Source organism: Gadus morhua, chromosome 11 (genome assembly GCF_902167405.1).
Source record: "Gadus morhua chromosome 11, gadMor3.0, whole genome shotgun sequence".
NCBI classification, from domain to species: Eukaryota; Metazoa; Chordata; class Actinopteri; order Gadiformes; family Gadidae; genus Gadus; species Gadus morhua.
Genome location: NC_044058.1, coordinates 6,629,651 through 6,650,469, shown reverse-complemented (window position 1 = coordinate 6,650,469; position 20,819 = coordinate 6,629,651). Strand labels below are relative to the sequence as shown.

Sequence of the window (20,819 nt, the reverse complement as noted above, 5' to 3'; positions counted from 1 at the left end):
GTGTGGGAGTGCGTGTGTTTGTATAGCCTCCCGAAAAAACTGGTTTCCTTTGGGGTGTTCCGGGGTCTGGCAAAATCAAATCAATATTGTTAATAATTGTTGTGCGCTCCCGAATGCTATGCTAATGCACGCTCTTTCCAGATTGTTTGAATTAATTGTTTTTTTTCCGATTGTGGGCTGTGTCTCACAGCGGTTCTCTGTTGTGTGCGTCATTGTGTGTGTGTGTTTGTGTGTTGTGTGGTACCATTACGTATGTGTCGTACTGTACCCCTAGACCCCGCTGGGCTTCTGTCTCTGTCACTCACACTGCCTGGCTCTCCCCTTACTCTTTCTCTCCGTCTCTCTCTTCTCATCCGTTCCTTCCCTTCTTTCTTTTGAAATGCCCCTATGCCTTCGTCACCGTGTTACTCTGGGCTTCTCTTGTTCTGTGGCTGGCCCCCGGTATAGCCATGACAGCCTCTCTATAGGCAGGCCTGTGGCTGTCACTGCTAATAGGGCCTGCTTCAGCCTATAGCATGTAGCCTGTAGCCTGTAGCCTGTAGCATGTAGCCCATAGCCTGTAGCATGTAGCCCATAGCCTGTAGCATGTAGACTGTAGACTGCCGGGTGACCTGAAAAACCCTGCAACACATCTCTGTTTCTCCTCTATTCTTTAATCTCAAGTCTACTCTGTGGGTGCCTCTTATAAATTAGGTTAGAGTCACTTGATTAAATCCCTGCTGCTTCCTCTCTCTCTCTCTCTCTCTCTCTCTCTCTCTCTCTCTCTCTCTCTCTCTCTCTCTCTCTCTCTCTCTCTCTCTCTCTCTCTCTCCTTTGCCAAAGGAAGAGGCAGAGTAATAGAAGAGTTCATTCCTCCTGGTTGGCTGAAACCAGGAACAAACTTTTCCTCTCTGCTCCGCGGCCCCTGGAAGCCCCGCCCCCTCAGACATGACGCTGCTGGCAGCCGAGAGGTCCCTCCTCATCAGGAACAAGTTCCGCTCAGGTGAGCCGGCTCTAGCGGATTGGTTTAGCCCTGTGTCAATCAATCAAAAAAAATGAGATTTCCAAAATGTTACTATTACAGTATTGTACCCTCCAAACTGGAGGTAGAAGGACATTACAGGTGGGTATTTGGTTGGGTTGGTTAGTCCCCCAAAATCTCTGAGCCATGTAATGGAGCTTGAGTAAAGTGAGGCCTTGGGAAGAGCGCACCGTGAGTGTTCCCCCGGCCCTGGGCCTGCTCTAAGTGCTGGGCTGTTGGAATACAAATGTACTTCCCTTTACTGTTGTACGGTTCCTGCCCGCCTCGCTGCGTGCTGCTTGTTGCACCACCGTGTCCAGGATCAAGTGTTGACAAGTAATAATCCTAATGATGACGCATTATAATTGGGACCTAGAAAGTTCTTAAAGTCGAGGAACTTCTTCAACAGCAGTGACACAGTGCTGCATATCGATACGAGAAAGAGCCGAAGAAATAGAGCACTTTACAATATAAATGGGATGAAAACATATAAAAACACATTCGACAAGTGTTGCTTTTAAAATGGCCCTAATACAATACAACACGGCGCAGAGGACCTCATTACGAGTACGGCTCCATACGGTGGGGGGCCCTAACTGGAAACACTGTGTTGTACCAGCAACAAATTGGTCTGGATGTGATCCTCACAGTGTGCCCTCATGGTGGCCCACAGTTTGCAGAGTTGTGATAGCTCGGATAGCGTTTGTCAGGACTAGAGCATGCGGTGCTTATAGCTAATTACAACCATTACAACGTCTCTCCACCATGTTAATGGGGAGCAGGAGAGGAGCAGTGGGGCTGGGGTGGCGTAGGAAGTGGTGTTTCCTGCTCCGTGTTTGACCGCATCAGCACCACAGACCTCTCAGGCCTTAGTAGGGAGCATTGAACATCAGACCACTGTCAGTGAACTCATCACAAACGGTAAAAGGCGAATCTATGAGGCTTTCTGTCATATGATGGGTTAGATTGATTTAAGGATGCCTCTGGCCACAGATAGAGGTGTTTTGGAAGAGGCCGTTCCTGTCGTCCGATGTTGTGGTGTGTTTGCTTGACAGTCGGTGCCACTGGCTTGTCACTTAGCGATGGGATACCTACTCCAGTGAGATATTGTTTTCTGCTTGTTTCTTCATACTGTTTTGCTTGGTTTACTGGGTACACAAAATACTAATAGTTGTCCACATGAGTCCTCAAAACCTTTTTAACAGCCACCCATTTGTTGGTGTACAACGTTGTAAAGATTGATTATGTTAGAGGGAATAGGAGTCATATGCTGCAGGATTTGCTCGTTAATTCAGGTGTAAAGTCTATTCATAGGGATCTTTTAATGAAGTAAACACAGCAAATTAATGTGGAAACAAATGAATGACTTGATAAATGAACCTTCTAAGACTACAGTTTAATCATGGATTCCCTTTAAACATGCACTAAATGATAATTAAAATGAAAAAATGAGAGTCAACGCCATGTTCATTAGGGGAAACGGCAGAGCCCTGTGCTTGCTTTTAATGGATGGCAAAAGAGAAACAATAGGATATGACATCAGTCCCGTCGGTGAGTAAGCACCTGCTGGGAAACGTGAGCCTGCGGCTCAGCTGTTGCGGTGAAACACAGCAAGAGCACGGCTCTGATCTGCGTATGCACACATGAATGTATGTGGCGTGTGTGAGCGTACGATGTACCAGGGACATGTATGCTAAATGGATCTGGAATACAGAACAAGAATGGCCATGAATCCCAGATGAGTGTTAAGGAATGTGTTCAATGTGTCAGGGGTGTGGCTGGGGGGCTGTTTGTCTAGGTAACATGTCCAATGATGACAACCACACAACTTTCTATCGGGAGAAAATAAGTCAACAGTACGTGGTTCATGAGTATTATTGTGTACAATAATAAGTTAAAGATCAGAGATGAGAGCAGGTTAATTATCGTTCCCCTACCCCGACGACTCTCTGAACCTCCATTCAAAATATTGGGGGCAGAATAAATGTATCCAAGGCTCTCTCTCTCTCTTTTCTCTCTCTCTCTCTCTCTCTCTCTCTCTCTCTCTCTCTCTCTCTCTCTCTCTCTCTCTCTCTCTCTCTCTCTCTCTCTCTCTCTCTCTCTCTCTCTCTCTCTCTCTCGCCCTCTCTCGCCCAAGACCCCTGGAGCCCCTCTAATGAGCAAACTTGGTTGTTTCCCACTTTCCTGAGAGAAGGGCCAGCAGGAATAATTTAGTGAGCAGCATAAAGCCTACAGCCGACTCTGGTCTCCACTAGGTTCAGGGGGGGGTGGGTACATAAGAAGGCCAGCGATAGTGTCAGAGAGGGAGAGGGACAGCTGAGAGGGGGGGATGGGGATGACTGAAATAGATATACTGACGAAGAAATAGGCACTGCCTTTAAACCCTGAACCCTCCCTCCCCCCCTCTCTCCCCCCCTCCCTCCCCCCCTCCCTCCCTCTATGCCTGCCTGCCTCCCACCCGCCCTCCACCTTTCCGAGCTACCTCCCTCCCCTTCTCTTCCCTGCGTCCCTCCCTCCCCTCCCTCCCCTCCCTCCCCTCCCTCCCCCCCTTTCTGCCTTCCTCCCTCCCTCCCTTCCCTGTTCCCTCCCCCTCCCCCTCCTCCCCTCCCTCCCCCCCTCCCTTCCCTTCCCCGCTCCCTCCCCCCTCCTTCCCTGCCCTCCTCCCTCCCTCTCCAGCAGGGCACTGAGGTCTCAAAAGTCGCTGAATCCATTCGGGTTTCACTGGAATGACATCAATCTGTGTGTTAGTGTGTGTATGTGTGTGTGTGTAAATCTGTGTCTGTGTGGAAGTCGGTCAGTGTGAGTGTGTAGTTTCCCATCTAATGTTGCCACACTGAAGTTTGTTACTATTTAAATTTCGTTATACCATGTGCAATGACAATAAAGAGAATTCTGATTCTGATTACTTAGTATGCAATTGCAAAGTTGCAAGGTCTTATCAAGCCATTCTATTATTTCACAGACTCCAACAGCTTTTAGCTTCAACAAAGAAAAAGATTCAAAAGTTGTTCAAAGGTTCCACAGGCTGGAATGAACGTCATTACCCTCAGCATCACCATGCCAAAACTGAAACCTTGCTCTTGTCTTCCAGTGCTGCAGCTGAGGATTCAGAACAGAAAACAGAACGAGATCAATGCAGACTCTGGTGAGTGTTTGTGTGATTATCGATGTACTAACCCCCAGCAAAGCAATGGGTCTGGACCACGGAGGCTTCAATGAACATGCTCATATCGCCTGCCTTTAAACAGTAGCTTATCATGCACCCTACAAGACTCTATACACGTCACTTTATACATGCTATAATGTACTGATGAGGGAAATGTGTTCATTGTTGCTGATATTCATACAATCTGTGAAATAGAAAACACTGTGTGATTCAGGACTATGCATGTAATAATGTCAGTATAAAGTAAATTCACATCTTTGTGTTCCTTCAGGGTTGAAGACAACCTGTCCTTCTCGGAAAGGAGAGGGAGACCAGAGTGAAGCTCTGGTGGGTGCTCAGCTCAAAGACAAACGCGCACACACACACACACACACACACACACACACACACACACACACACACACACACACACACACACACACACACACACACACACACACACACACACACACACACACACACACACACACACACACACACACACACACACACACACACACACATAGAGAGACACATGCACAAAATGGCTCATATAGAGAGCCATATAGAGGCCATGCCCCCTGTGTAATAACCCTCTATTCAGAGGTCCATGTGTCGTTACTCAAGGGCTATTGCAAAAAGATGGGAGAAAAGATGACATTAGAAATGCCCCACTGTTGTTTCCTCGGCCAGAAGAGTTGGTTTCATCTCACTGAGGTCGTAAGAGTCTTATTTAAATGAAATTTCTGATCTGAGTTAGTGTAGATTCCCCCGGACCACAGAATATATTGTGTGAGTGTAATTTCTCTGACTTAATTAACTGATGCCCCTGTGCACCCCCCCCCCCCCCCCCCCCCCCCAACATTCCTCGTAACTTGCTTGTTTTCTCGTGCAGCGTCTCCCTGATGACGGAGCCACTCAGACGTCGCCCCCTAGTGGTTTGCATACGGATACTGCAAAAGGTGAAAAATCCCTCAGCTTTAGCAGTACCCTGCTGTTGCCGTTCTGTATGTTCTGTTTTCCACTGTAAACACTACCGGCAATCCTTCTATAGTACTATGCATCCATCAATTTTACTTTATAACCATAATCCTTCATTGGTTCTGTTACCTATCAGCAGTTTTGTGAGAAGGTAAAATGTGTGAGTCTTGGTGCTTTAGACAGGGGCTGTTATACTGTGCCTTGTCATACTCATTACAAAGCACTTTTCAAATCAGCACAATATAATGCTTCAGTGATGTATTGATGGGACAGGCTAAGCACGGCCATCAAGGGAGGCAGGATCAATCATTTCCCCCCATAACTCTTAACCCTTTCTCCCTTGATCATTCCCATTACATCGATATCAAGCCTACTGCTCTGTGTTTGTGAGGGAGTTTATGTGTTTGTGTGTGTGAAGATACGTGTGTGTGTGTCTGTATAGTTGTTTTATGTGTGTGTGTGTGTGTGTGTGTGTGTGTGTGTGTGTGTGTGTGTGTGTGTGTGTGTGTGTGTGTGTGTGTGTGTGTGTGTGTGTGTGTGTGTGTGTTTGTGAGTGTGTGTGTGTGTCTATCTCAAGGGGGTTGTCTGTCCCTGAAGGCAGCAGTGTTGGCCATTTTCTGGGTTGTACAGTGTGATCTCCGATGGCAACAGTGTTGTGCATTCTTACATCATACGCATTCAGAAAGGCATTATATTATTGAGAACTCAGTTCTCCTCCTCCCGTAGCCTGTACTCCCACAACTGGTCCAATCTATGTCCTTCCACCCTCTCTCTCTCTCTCTCTCTCTCTCTCTCTCTCTCTCTCTCTCTCTCTCTCTCTCTCTCTCTCTCTCTCTCTCTCTCTCTCTCTCTCTCTCTCCCTCTCTCTCTCTCTCTATCTCTCTCTCTCTCTCTCTCTCTCTCTCTCTCTCTCTCTCTCTCTCTCTCTCTCTCTCCCTCTTTCTTTCTCTCCCTCTTTCTCTCTCTCTCACTGACTTGATCTATCTCTTGCTCTCTCTCTTCTAACTCTGCGTCTCACTCTCTCTCTTTAACTCTCTCTCACAGACAGGAATGTGTGTGGCGCTCAGAGACGGACTAAGCCTCAGAAGACAATTATCCTCAATGGGAAAGCCCAATATCCAACCAGGTCCCAGGAGCAGCAGCACAGACACACACTGCTCCCGGAGAACTGTGAGCCCACACACACACACCCCCCCCCCACACACACACACATACTCACGTGCATGCACCCACACACACTCACATACACACACACACACATACACGCACGGCGGCAGAAACACACAAACACACACACACACACACACACACCCACACACACACACACACACACACACACACACACACACACACACACACACACACACACACACACACACACACACACACACACACACACACACACACACACACACACACACACACACACTCATACACACTAACAAACACAAACAGGTGCTCTACTAATGCATAACATACACAAACCACCCATTAACCCAATCCCATTAAAACCCTCCCCTCTTGTGATTCGCTGCTTTCCTTTCCGTTCTCTCCTCCGCGCCAGGTCCTGCCTTCCTCCCCCTCTCCTCGGATGTCTTCGAAGAGGACATCTCCTCCCCCCGCTCCTCTTCCTCCTCCTCCTCCCCCCCTGAACGCCACGCCCTCCGCAGATCCCCCCCCTTCTCCCCGTCTCCGGGGCTGGCGGGGGACCAGCTGATGAGTGACGTGTCCCCCGCCGGCACGCCGCCCAGCGCCACCCCCAGCACCACCCCCAGGCATGCGCAGGTAAACCCCCCCCCGGCTGCCCCCCCAACCGCCACACCTCCGCCAAGATTTATTTGAATCCATCGACTGGAATAATTAAGCGTTACTTCCAGTTCATCAGGATTTCGGGATGGATTAAATGCTCTGTTCGTCACTGGCAGTATTTTCTGTATTATGTGTTTGAATAGGCTCTCATTTATAATGGACTGGTAATTATACTGTCACAGTGTTTGATGGCGCGCCGCTTTCTGGGCGCAAACATACACATCTCACAGTGGGCTGGATGCACATGACGCCGCTCGCACAGACTCACTTACATGTCCCTCTGACATTCTCTTTCTTTGCTGCCTTCAGTCTGGTTTGGCGTTGCTCCCGGCAACTGAGGGCATCAGCCAGCCAATAGGCATAACACTGGGCAAATCGAACTCCATGGCAACGCCTGGGAGACCAAACGGGATGTATTTGACCTCTCAGCATTCCTCCCTGCTGCCTAAGGTAATACGTGGGTTGTCAAAGTGGTGGAGAATGCATAGTTTACTAGTACATTACTGTTGCACATGTGGGACATTAAAATTGAAGGATTTCATTTACTATTTCTCATTATACTATCCAGTTCTCTTTTCCATAAGCCTTGGGCTTTATAAGATGCATTGGATATTTTGATTTACAAAAAACACAGTGGGCCTCCCCCAGAGGATTAGCTCACGAACAAAGATCACCCAACAGGATTACTTTGGTGCATGGCTCCCTATTAGAACAGCCAGCGAATACCTTTGATTAAAATAATCAAAGAAATACGCTGAAACATGTTAACACACTCATCCGTCAGGGAATCACGTTTTAATTTCTAAGTGTGTGTATGCATACATGCTTGTATGAATGTGTGTGCGTACATTTGGCTGGATGCGTGTGTGTGCAGACAGGGGTGTGTGTGTGTTACTGTATGTATGTATGTGTGTGTGTGTGTGTGTGTGTAGGTGCACGTGCCTGTGCGTCACGCGTGTGTGCATTTCTTGCACACACGTGTGACGCCTATGCATGTGTGTGTGTGTGTGTGTGTGTGTGTGTGTGTGTGTGTGTGTGTGTGTGCATGCTCCTGTGTGCGCACGTATCTGTGTGTGTGTGTGTGTGTGTGTGTGTGTGCGATTCTTTCATCCCTGGAAAGTGTTTAACCTTGCCGCATGGTCACTGCTACACGGGCTGCTTGCTCTTTAAGCTGCGTCTGCATTCATTACTGCCAACCCAGAGCGTGGCGCTCTCCGCACGCCGCTCTGTAGGTTAACACCACCTGCCTGTCCCCGGCAGCAACACACACCGTCAGCCAGAGACTGGCGTGGGGACGGGGGTCTTGTCGATGGCACTTTATGATCTCCTCCCTTCCTTATTCGATGTGCGCCCCGTCCCATAGCTCACGTCGTATCACCGTTTGAACATGAAATGACCCATAGATAATCCCCAGATGTTTAAAAGATGGGCTTAGTAGGTTGGGAGCCGCGGTAGTACAGATTGATGAGGATGTTTTCGCGTGGCCTCAGTCGGCACAGTCGGGACCAGGGCTTGGAACAAAGAGGGAATGCATGTAGCAATGAGACCGTAGGTCATGAGCGCACCTGGTTGGCGGAAGCCATCAGAACAGTGTTGTCACCTGTCCTTCTGCATGTGTGTCTCTCTGCAGACAGCTCAGTCCCCCAGCTCGTCCTGCGCCTCGTCCCGCTCGCCCCCCGTCCCGAGCGCGGGCCACCTTCCCCGTCCTCAGAAACAACAGGAGGCCAAGCCCAAGATGAGGAAGCTCAAGTACCACCCCTACATTCCCCCCAACCAGAGGGCCACCGCGGCCTCGGGTACGGCCAGCGCCTTCACACCCCTCCCTCTGTCTTGGTGTTGTGTTGTTTGTTGAGGTCACGACAAAAACGACATCAGATAAAAGATTTTCAAGCCAGCCCCCTTTGCGTCCCTCAGGTGTCGGGGCCCAGAAGAAGCAGCGATTGTCTCTGGACGCGCCCAGGTACGCTAACCCCATTCTGCTGCCACAAGGAGCGGGCTCCTCTGAAGGGTTGATGTTTAAGGTTTGAACGCCCCAGACCAAGCTCATGATATTGTATTTCCCTCAGTGGAGACACCGATCAGAATGTGAGGTTCTCTGACGCCGTGCCCCAGAGCACGCTGGCCGCCCCCACCAAACACCCCCAGTCCCAGGACCCCAGCCCCAGCCTCAAACCGGAGCTCCTGCCTCCCAACCTCGTCGACCTCACGGTAAGGACAGGCGGCTGGTCCCTTAGAAGGTGGACAAGGGTAAACGCCCACATTTTGAAACTCCAGACAAGCCCCGCCCCTTCACCCCCCCCCCCCCCCCCCCTCCCCCCTTGCCTGTTTCTTAGGTGTCAGAGTTGCGGCAGCAGCTGCGTAAGCGGGGCCTCCCCGTCTCTGGCACCAAACCCTCCCTGCTGCAGCGTCTGCAGCCCTTCCAACAGCCCCGCACCTGTCTCACCCCGGCCCCCCTGTGCCAGCTGGGTCCCGGCCTTGAGACCTTTCCCCCCTCGCCCCTGCTGCACCCCGACCTCAGCCCCAGCTCCTGCTCTGGCTCCGGGCCCGACTCGCCCATCGGCGGCGGGGGCAGCCCCCACCAACAGAGCTTCCTACGGCACAGCAGGGTCCCCAGGGGGGCCGTCCTGGGCTCCCCCAACGGCCTCCCCGAATCCCGGGTTTCCAGCAGGATCCTCGACGAAGTCCCCGACGGGTTCTCGGATGTCGTCTCGGTCAGCACGGCCCGCCGACACTGTGGCCCGAGCGGCACCGCCGTGGTCTTCATGGACCCCGCCACCGTCCCCTCGGAGACCCCCAGCCCCAGCCTACCGCTGTCCTCCTCCTCCTCCTCGGCCCCCTCGCCCCTGCAGAGCCACGCCTCGTGGAGGACGGAGCAGGAGCTGCACCGCCACGAGCTGAACGTGGTGTGTGAGATCAGGGAGAGGATACGCCACCGGCCCAGGGACCGCAGCGGCGGCGCAGACAACAACAACAACAACAACAACAACAACAACAACATCAACAGCAACGCGGTGAGGGCAGAGTACAGATGGGGATGAGTCACAGCGCCAGGGGACATTGAGCCCTGTAGGACTCATCGGTGGACATGAATGTTCAACCAGTTCCTTCACTTATTTGCAGCTTTGTGGAGGACCTCTGCATCCGTTCCTGCAACAGGATTCAAGATGCAGAGGGAAGCTGGAGGCAGACGGAATGCCCGAGGTTTTATTTACCCAGGTAAGCACAGCAAGAGCAACATAGAAAGAGCATCAAATAAACCATCCATTATTCATAATGGATGTATGGACGAGCTTTGCTGTTCTTTCTGGGTCTGCATGCATGCAACTCTTACACTTACACCAACATTGTTGTCCTTTACGTTGTTGTTGTTGTGATGTCAAACACTTTGCCAAGAATCACTGGACCTTTTTATACAATACGGTTGAATTCAATGTTATCAGCATTGTTCGGTTCTTATATCAATGCCCTTCCAATTGATGTCTAATCTTCGATGGAATTATCTAACCAACTAACTAATGCATGTTGTGTACAATTACCTCTTGATTCACCATCATCTCACGGCAAAAAGTAATCCAACGTTATAATACGGTGATCCTCTGCCCGACCACACGGGCTGCAGTCATCCATGGACCCAGGGTTTAATCCGACACGGGAGTCCGTTTAGGAGCGCCCCCCCCAAATGTAAATGTCAACATCAACTCCCTGGCGTCCCCCAGGTGTTCTGCTGCCAGCCCTGCGAGGCCATCAGCCAGGACCTGGAGCTGCCGGTGCAGATCACGGCCAGCCCCGCCCAGTCCTCCCCGGGCGTCCGCAGCCTGGAGGAGGAGCTGCAGGAGGCCATCCAGAGAGCGCAGGTGAGTGGCGATAACACGACACACAGACGCATGACGACCTGTCAACCGTTTGGTCTTCCACTCCAGTGAGATAATGGTGTCCGTTGGTGGTCTCTCTGTGTCTCAGATGGACCCCAGCCAGTCAATCGATGACATTCTGGATGAGCCGGTCACTTGTTTGGGTGAGTGGGCTATAATGAACGGGATGCTCCCCTCGTCGTGCTCTCTGGGGTCCTGTGTCTGACAGTTGTCTTCTCCTGTTCCTCCAGGGTCTGTGGCTCCCACTGAACTCAAACCCTCTGAGCACTTGGCTCCCGGCCCCCCCGAATCCCCCCACGGGGACCAGCTCCCACCGCCTTCCCAACGCGACGACGAGGACAACTTCCTGTCCTCGCCGCTGTGCTCCTCGCTCCTCCTGGAGCTACCGCCATCCCCGGCCACGACGGCGTTGAGTCACATGACCTTGGCCCCTCCCCCGACCATCCTCTGCTCCTCCCCGCTGCCGCCCACCGGGTCGTCACGGAAACGGAAGGCGGCTTCCACCCTGGACGCGGCCGATTGGCTGGAGATGTTGACATTTGGCTTCCGCCCGCTCACGCCCCCTTCCGCTCCGTTTGTGGAGACGGATTTCGGTCTGGATTCCGATCTGAACGTTAACAGGGTTTTGGATCTCATGATAGAACAGTGGTGAGGCGTGTGTGTGTGTGTGTCTGTCTATGTGTGTGTGTCTGTGTGTTTCGCGAATGCTCTGTATGTGTAGATGTACGTGTCGTTGGTTCTCCTGGTCGTGAATGGAACACAGAATACACTCACCGATGATATTTCTTCAAACATTGATCTGGTCCTCCTTTACTCCGTTCATGTGTTAAGTTCATCCATCATCCATCCATCATCCATCCATCATCCATCCATCCATCATCCATTCATTCATCATTCATTCATCTGGTTCTACGCAATGTCGGGGGCCAAACTCATTGTAGTGATGAAATGATATATTGAGCAAAAAACAATAACACACACACACACACAAATTAACACACATACATACAAACACTCACACACACACTGACACACACACACACACACACGCACTCACGCACCCACCCACACACACACACACACACGCGCACGCACTCACACACACACACACACACACACACACACACACACACACACACACACACACACACACACACACACACACACACACACACACACACACACACACACACACACACACACACACACACACACACACACACACACTTACTTACACAGGCAAACACCCACATGATTCGGTTGAAAAGCATTTGTGTTGGACCAGAAAAGACAAACAAACATGCCTTTGTGGACTGACACACTTCACAGCACAATGTTTGCAGTGAAAAAAATAGACTGAATTTCCAGTGAAACATGGTTCCATTCACTGCCTGGAGGGGCTGTATTCTGACATAGCTCCAAAACCTGCTGTCCAGCCCCACCTGAGAGTCTGTAGACGAGATGGAGCCTTCTTCACACTTTGACCATTGTCCCAGAACGCAGGCTAGCGGAAAGCTGAAACACGCTTCAAACATGCTCTTTGTGTGTGTGTGTGTGTGAACATGGGCGTATGTCTATGTTTGTGTGTGCTTGTGTGTGCACTTGTGCTTTCAAGTGAGTGGACGTGCGTGTGTGTGTGTGTGTGTGTGTGTGTATATACATGTGCAGTGTAGCACTAACTATGTTTTTGGCTGCATACTTAAAGTTCCATTGTTTTTTATGTGTTCGATCACATAATGCTTCCATAATAGACTGCATTTATCTGCTTATTGTCAAAATGCACTTAGCTTTTTGTTCCTGTATGTCTAGCAGTGTAACGGTGTATGTAAATGTGTGCGTTTGATCAGGATAAGAGATGTGAGAGAGGAGGAGGGAGATGGGATGCGACTGATGGCAAACTGGCCCTGGTTTCTGTTTCCACATCGTTTATCTATTGTCATTGTGGCCTTAATGGCAGCAGTCAGAAAGGGCCTTCATAGTTGTCTGATGCAATTTACCAGTACAATCCAGGCCTTGTGTGTGAGTGCCTTCTCCAAGTCACTAGTATTGAAGAGCAATAATGCAAAAACACTGAATCGACTGCCAATACACACATACATGCAGAACAGGTGGTCAGTTAGTTCCATCATTATCCCCCGTAGTGCAGCCACTGCTGGGAGCTGTTCCTCCAGTCCCTGCTTTACTGCTCTTTAAAATCAACTGCCAAGGTCACAGCTGCTCAGTTCATTTACTTTATGAAGGTATTAGCAGCCAAAGTAACACTGCTCTGTTAATCACAGATGTCAAAATTTTGCTTTTAATGACAACAAATGTACGGCATTGGCTGTGCCACAAGAAAGCTGTTTCAGATTCTCTTCGCTGTCCCCAGGACCCGAGCCTTAATAAGAGAAGTGATGCTGTGTGGCCGGGTTAAACGGTGGCGGAGCCGTCATGATAACCCGTCTCTCTCCTCGCTCTCTGTCACCGATCCGTCATGGTGAACTGTTGATTTGCATAATGCATATTCAGTGTCATGCCTATACTCTCCATGTAAATACATATTGTACATTTTTACCTGCTCACCCTCCTCTCAGACAAAAAACAGGTCAGCCAAACGACCCGGATTGATGACAGCACTGCCACCATTAACCTTCGCTTTACAGGAATAATGTAATCAGATCAAAGATCTCATTTACATATCATTACCATGTCACCATAATTGGCAACCTGAGCTGTCAGTCATTTGCTGAGGGTTCAATAGAAGTCATTGATGTACGGTAGGGAGGGACTCGTATCGAACGCTGGCCCGGCTGATATCTGACCGGCTGAACCGTCCTTTAAGACCAGTAGACGCTGCTAACTGGGATCCTCCTCTGGTCCCGACGCTGCCCAGTACACTGTATGTTATGTGCAATATGCTCTGTGTGTGAAGTCTTCAGAGAACCACGAGCCCCCCACCAGGTCTTTATTGCCAAGACTTTCTCCTGGTGGCCGTGGCAGAGAATAAACTTAAATCCAGTACTTGTGCTTAGTAATTACGTTGAGGCGTTTCCCATGCATTTTGTAGATGTAAACTGTTCAAATAGAAAGAAAGTAGTGCGGTGGCGCAGGGCGGAGGGATCTCTCTGATAATCAGTGTGATCCGCCCGCTCTTCTCCACCGCATAATGCACCATGTGGTACAACATGGGAACACCACGGCCCGGCAGGAGAGTAACATGCTACCTCCTGTGGCCCCGATGCTTGAGGCCCTCACTAGTGCCTGTCGTCGTGTCGACCCCGCCTCCCTCCCCGTTGGTACAACAATTCCTTGTCAGGGAAGCGGGCCGGCCACTTGAACCGTGTATTTGCCTATTTATTATGTAAGTTATTCATGCAAAAACCTTCCCATTTCTTTGTTGAAATGCCCCTTAAAAAAACATGAACAAAAATAAAGTCTTAATAGATTTTCCTTCTGGTTATGCGCATGTGATTTTAAGAGTACCATTTCACAAGTTTGTTACTTTGCCAATGCTTCTGTCCAGAGTGCCTCACAGTGATTTCAGATCATCACAGCCTTAAAGAGCAGGTAGGGGTTACAATCCTGCTATTGGATGACTTGAGGACATAGGGGTCTCCTTCAAACAGACCCTAAACATGCATTTAAACTGTTGTTTCAATTAAATTTAACCTTTAGATGCAATCACATCCCAGATGAAACAATCACTCATTTAGATCAAAATATGTTCCAATTTTGGTCAATGAGCAGATTGAATATGCATAATCACAGATTACACTTTTTGGAGGCACTTTGATGAAATAGCCCTGATCAAATTGCAATTTTCCAGCTCTGATTTCTAGAATGAAACAGGGCAATCAAAACAAACAAGAAATATAAACAAACTGAATAGACGCTTTGGTAAAGTTAATGCAAATGGTAATCAGTGAGTTAAGCATGTCATTACCGCTACTTTTCCTCCTTTACAACGCCCAAAGTATCCCTTAGTATTTCAAAATGTTCTACTTCATCTGTCTATATTGTATGTACTCTTTGCAGTGCTCAGTGCTAGGAGCTCATGACTAAAGCCCACCGGGATCCACCGCCACAACATCAGCACCCAATCCAGAGCTGCAGTGTTTCACCCACAGTAGCTCACCTTCTCTTACCGTCGACCGGTCTTTTCTCAACCTATTCCAGGCGTAATGGCTCGATCATTTCAATCAGCGTTATAACTCAAGTAATTACAAATGAGCCAAACATAATAGCAGCTTGGCTGATTATTTCATTAATTTGAAACAAACAGTAATTGGTCCGAGGATCTTTGTCCATATGCTGTTCCCATCACCGCCATGTGAGGACCCGTCTCACCCGGCTCCTGTTCCCAGACGGCGATGGGAGCCCCGCAGTGTGCCCTCTCTCAGCACGTCAAAGCACAGTGTGTGACTGGGTGGTTTGAATTAAAAAAAAAAGACCCCTGAATCCACACTAAAATTAGGAGGCCCTGCACCGTCAAATATGATTAGACCAGATCTACTTTCTTTGCCGCCCTAGGTAAGACCGTATCTTCACAGGGGCGAAGCTGTGACCAGGGTGTAATGAAGTATTTTCTTTCCCTGTAAAGGTCCCTCTAGCCTTCTAACCCCTCCCCCTCATTCCCCCCACACCCTATCTCCCATCTTGCATTTGCTGCTTCCTAAAGGATTTCATGGGAATTAAAGGAGAAAGGTGTGTTTCATATGTAAACTAGGCCAGACCCAGTGATGTGAGAGATGGCTCGTTTGGACTCCCTCACTCTCTCCATCAGTTCATCCATCACTCTCTCTCTCTCTCTCTCTCTCTCTCTCTCTCTCTCTCTCTCTCTCTCTCTCTCTCTCTCTCTCTCTCTCTCTCTCCCCCTCTCTCCATCTCTCTTCCCCGCTGTCGTCTCTTGAGGTGGGTGGCGGTGGTGGTGGTGGTAGGGCTGGTGGTGGTGGTGGTGGTGGTGGTGGTGGAGAAGGCTTTGATCACTGGCAGAAGGTCGCTATGGTTCGATTTCAATGGCTCTCCGCTGGGAGGTTGGCTCTGCAATTATAACCCATGGGAGAAAAGAAGGCAGAGGGGGATGTTCATTTCTTGGGATCTATGCTTCCCCCCCGCTATATCTCACTTTCACCACTGCCAACTGTGATCAAGTTTGGAACATTGGGTGGAGAACGAGTACTTAGCGTTATTGCAACAAACGTAATAACTGTGTACGTGATGGAGCTGTCTAAAATCAATTAATTGATGATGTTACGCTGTAGCATAACCCCAGCTTGCAGAAAATCAAACACGACGGCCGATGAAGCTAATGTGCTTATGTGTCTCTGCAAGCACTTGAGGCCTTACGGCACACATATCAATAGCAAATATTGTCCCATACTTGTTTGGGTCGCTTGGGAATATACGGTCACAATCGTTCACTAAGGAGAATCAATAATGATCATTTATAATATTTGACAGTTATATTGTTATATCTAATAAAACGTTTACATCATACAGATATATATTATATTTTTTACCATGATAAAACATTGTACATATCAGCTTCACATAATGTACTTTACTGGACGCTCTACATATAATAATAGATTGTTGTAAGATCAACAATATTGATTATTTTCCCTAGATGCAATACAGTATTGCAATCGACATTCTGGTATCCAAGTCACTATTGAGGAAAATCAAAGACATATTTTTTTTCAGTTATAGCAGAATAGGGTAACGCTTTATATCGGTTGCAAGAAAAATCGAATCATGCAGAATGAATCTAGGATGTCGAGGATACTGCTGGATAGCTGCACACCAGCTCCACATCTGACTGCTATAAGCTATCACATTTCAATTATTCCTAACTAAGATTGTTTCAGGATAACTAAGACTATCTCTCTCGTTGTATATGGGCTACCTCTCTACGAAATTATGCATGCTTTCTTGCAAAAAAGATTTGACACAGTCAAGGCGAGCAATAAAATCTCCCATTTTAAGAGTCAGACCACACAGCGAGAGAGCTGGCCCCTCGGGGACCTTACTTCCACAACCCGCTTTTCAAAGGAGATTCCATAGATTCAATTTATTCAATGGAAAAGGTGCCTTTAAACAATGGCTGGCTCTGGAGATAAAGGGGGGTTAAGCACATCTTTCTCCTGCCACCATACATTAAAATGAGATATGGGATTTGTTCACTATTAGCCAGAGCGAAGCTGCTGGTAGTTTAAATGTGGCGGAGAAGTAAAAGGCTAATTGGACTAATTAGTTCCAAAATACAGCCTGATGCAGCTCTCCTTCTGTACCACAGCTGTTTACACTCGCTCTCTCTCAGCAGACAAAAAAAGGCGAGAGGGAGGGCGAGAGAGAGAGAGAGAGAGAGGAGTGAGTGAGCAGGAGAGAGAGAAAAGGGGGAGAGGGAGAGATTGATAGAGGGATGGAGAGATAGAAAGGGAGGGATGAAGGGAGATACAGCAAGAGAGTGAAAGCAGGGCAGGCGAGAGAGAAAGTGAGAGAGAAGGCGTGGACAATAGAGAGAGAGAGAGAGACAGAGAGAGAAAGGGAGAGGGAGAGGTAAAAAGAGGATCAGAGAGACAGAATGAGAAAGAGTAGGAGAGAAAGAAAGCATCTAACATAGACTACTAAAACCTAATTAGGCATTATTGGGTGCTCTGCTGTCACACAGCAGAGACACATTTCTGATGCACTGGTGCTTAGACCATCTTTAACTACCCACAGTAGGAACACAAAGTACAGGTCTTCATGTTCACAGCAGTCCCCTCATTACTGTTGCCGAGCGAGGAACAGGCGAGAACACTTTCAACAACATTTTCCTTGCCAAAATGAACCACCTTACCAACGAAAATAATGACATCAACATGATCTACATTTATTACCACATTTCTTATACCCCATTTTTCATCCTGGATAAGTTAATTGTGGCAATAGGATAAAGAAAAGCGAAAAAATAGCCTTAGTAGGAGGATTTGTTCTTTTGCATATTTTTAAACACACCAGTGGTCCAGAGTCTAACATAAATCAACCCTTTGGAATGTACTTTCTTAACGCTCGGGAAATAACCATTTGTGGTAGTTGACCGGTACTTACTAAATTATTTGCAATAAGTTCTGTAACAAAACCCCCAAAGATTGCCTTATAAAATAATTGTATTTAAAAGTGTAGCGTTTAGTATTTTTGTTCTAAGGACTCAGCCATCTTGCCAAGACTCAAAGTGTGACGCATCGAACATTTTCATACAATTGTATGTCGCCGAATTAACAAAATTCGTGAATGGTAATAAAAGACTCCGATTTGATCAACTGAGTCACCTAAATCAATTGGTGACTCAGATGATCAAATTAGGTCAAAGGAATTGCCATGGCCACCTTATTGACCCAGTTGAAATCAGTCCAACCTGCGGAACCGGGTAAGGTAAGGGACCCTGCATTTTGGACATTTTGAAACACTGTTATTATTCCTGGCTCAGGAAGCCAGAGGTGGATGTTTATTATGGTCCAAAATGTATAATAATAATAATAATAATAATTCATTTTATTTGTTGAGCACTCTTCATTCTAGCAGAATCTCAGAGTGCTAGTATACAATTTTTAAAAAGTAGGAAATGCCTTTATGAATAAAAAGGTTTTTAGGCCAGTCTTAAAACAGGCTAGTGTTTGTGTTGCCCTTAAGTGGTCCGGGAGGCTGTTCCACAGTCGAGGGGCTGCAGCGGCGAAGGCTCGGTCGCCCATGGTGCGTAGCCTGGTGTTTGGGATCTGCAGGGACAGACTGTTATTGGATCTGAGGGGGCGGGTTGATGTTTGGGGAGTGATGAGTTCTTGCAGGTAAGGGGGGGCATGACCGTTTATGCATTGGTAGGTGAGTAGGAGGACTTTGTAGTTGACGCGGGATGAGACAGGGAGCCAGTGCAGTGAGTGTAAAATGGGGGTTATATGGTTGTATTTCCTGACTCTCATCAGGATCCTGGCAGCGCTGTTCTGGATGTACTGCAGCTTTTGGATGTTCCTGCCAGTGATCCCAGTGAACAGTGAATTGCAGTAGTCCAGTCTTGAGGAGATGAAGGCGTGGACGAGCTTCTCAGCATCTGGCAGGGTTAAAGTGGGGCGGAGCTTGGCGATGTTTTTGAGATGGTAGAAGGAGATTTTGCACAGATGCTTTATATGATCGTTGAAGGTGAGGTGAGGGTCAAACCTAACTCCTAGATTTGTTACTGTGGTGGAGAGGGGTATGACCTGACTGTCGAAAGTGAGATGAGTTATGGAGGATGACTGAACTTGGTGTGGAGTGCCAACAAGAAGGGCCTCGGTTTTGCTGCTGTTTAGCTGGAGAAAGTTGTTTCTCATCCATGCCTTTATCTCCCCAAGACAGGCAGTGAGACATGACATGGCAGCAGAGGGGTTTGGGGCAGTTTTGATGTACAGCTGTGTGTCATCGGCATAGCAGTGAAAGGACATCCCATGTCTGCTGACAACACAGCCGAGGGGGAGCATGTAGATAATGAAGAGGATGGGGCCGAGGACAGACCCTTGTGGAACACCACAGGAGACAGGGAGCTGTCTGGAATTGCATCTTCCCAGTGAGACATACTCAGTTCTGCCAGATAGATATGACTGGAACCACTTGAGTGCAGAGCCTGACAGTCCAATGGTGGTGTGGAGGCGCTCTAGGAGGATTGTGTGATCCACTGTGTCGAATGCAGCAGTCAGATCCAGGAGGATGAGGAGTGAGGGTGATCCTGCATCGGCTGTCATCAGCAGTATAGCCTTCACATAACCTATTGATCAATAACAAAACATGCCATGAGGCCCAACAACATAAATCCCCTGCTGGGCTTCAAAGTAAGAGCCTCAACAGCATTGCTTGTCTTTCTAGGTCCTAGATAGACTAAAAAAGAGCCTATTTTTGCTGAATTAGGTTTTAAAGCATAAATCATTAATTATATGGTTAATTTCCTCTCATGCTTGGATAATTTCGCCTTCAAGTATGATCTAAAAAGTTTTCCCATGAATGCATAACAGGTTCAAATATATCTCTTCTACGGAGGAGTCCCCCTATTATAAACCATAACCCTGTTCCCTACCCTCCATTCTCCATTTCCACTCTGGTGACCCGTCCATTGTATAAGAGAGCCTGGAAGACCTTAACAATATGGGCAGGAGAATTAGGAGACCCATGAGCTGTGAATGGGCAGATGGTTCAAAGGGCGGGACGTGATGCTTGTTGTCCCAATGGCCTGCTGCTAACAGGAATCTGACGGCAAATCAGATTCAGAATAATCTATCCCTCAGACTACTTTACCCCTCAGATTATAGCCCTCAGACTACCCTAGCCCTCAGACTATGACCCTAAATCTACCCTACCCCTCAGACTACCTTACCCCTCAGATTATAGCCCTCAGACTACCCTAGCCCTCAGACTATAACCCTAAATCTACCCTACCCCTCAGACTATAACCCTAAGACTACCCTACCCCTCAGACTACCTTACCCCTCAGATTATACCCCTCGGACTATACCCCTCAGACTATACCCCTCAGACTATACCCCTTACACTATACCCCTCGGACTATACCCCACGGATTATACCCCTCAGATTATACCCCTTACACTATACCCCTCAGACTATACCCCTCGGACTATACCCCTCGGACTATACCCCTCAGACTGCCCTATCCCTCCCACTGCTGCTAACCTAACTGCTGAAGAGCTGGACTTGTCCCAGGTGACACTGCTGTTAAAAGGTTCTAGACTTAGTATTAGGGTAGGTGATAGGGTCAGGGTTAGTTGGAGGTTTGACAGGGTTTAGGGTTAGTCAGGGGCTTTTCTAGGATTCGTGAACATCCGGGGCTTAGCCCAACAGGAAAATGGAAAAAAATGTAAGACATTTTTTAGGGACTAGAATCATTTCATCACTTCTACACTGAATTGAATGAATATACCAATAAATATTGATTTCTTTATTTTTTTACCCAAAAATTATGTTCAGGGCTAATTAAATAATATGTGACGTGACGCCAATATAGTGACGCCAC

General features: G+C 48.2%; 1 protein-coding gene across 2 annotated transcripts in view; it reads left to right on the top strand.

Annotated features, from left to right (window-relative positions):
• Positions 1 to 11,874, top strand: part of si:dkeyp-69b9.3 (myocardin-related transcription factor B) — a 12,478-nt gene extending 604 nt beyond the window's left edge. The window contains exons 3-17 of one of the 2 annotated variants that reach the window (XM_030371421.1): positions 827 to 982; positions 4,092 to 4,145; positions 4,438 to 4,493; positions 5,041 to 5,107; positions 6,171 to 6,296; positions 6,691 to 6,911; positions 7,245 to 7,385; positions 8,566 to 8,731; positions 8,850 to 8,895; positions 9,002 to 9,143; positions 9,269 to 9,946; positions 10,056 to 10,151; positions 10,652 to 10,789; positions 10,896 to 10,950; positions 11,038 to 11,874. In XM_030371421.1, coding sequence (XP_030227281.1) covers positions 928 to 982; positions 4,092 to 4,145; positions 4,438 to 4,493; positions 5,041 to 5,107; positions 6,171 to 6,296; positions 6,691 to 6,911; positions 7,245 to 7,385; positions 8,566 to 8,731; positions 8,850 to 8,895; positions 9,002 to 9,143; positions 9,269 to 9,946; positions 10,056 to 10,151; positions 10,652 to 10,789; positions 10,896 to 10,950; positions 11,038 to 11,459 — 2,463 coding nt within the window. In that variant the 5' untranslated portion in view covers positions 827 to 927 and the 3' untranslated portion in view covers positions 11,460 to 11,874. Of the gene's footprint in view, positions 1 to 822; positions 983 to 4,091; positions 4,146 to 4,437; positions 4,494 to 5,040; positions 5,108 to 6,170; positions 6,297 to 6,690; positions 6,912 to 7,244; positions 7,386 to 8,565; positions 8,732 to 8,849; positions 8,896 to 9,001; positions 9,144 to 9,268; positions 9,947 to 10,055; positions 10,152 to 10,651; positions 10,790 to 10,895; positions 10,951 to 11,037 lie in introns of both variants that reach the window. The other variant, XM_030371420.1, reaches the window with a different exon arrangement.
• The last annotated feature ends 8,945 nt before the right edge of the window (positions 11,875 to 20,819 follow it).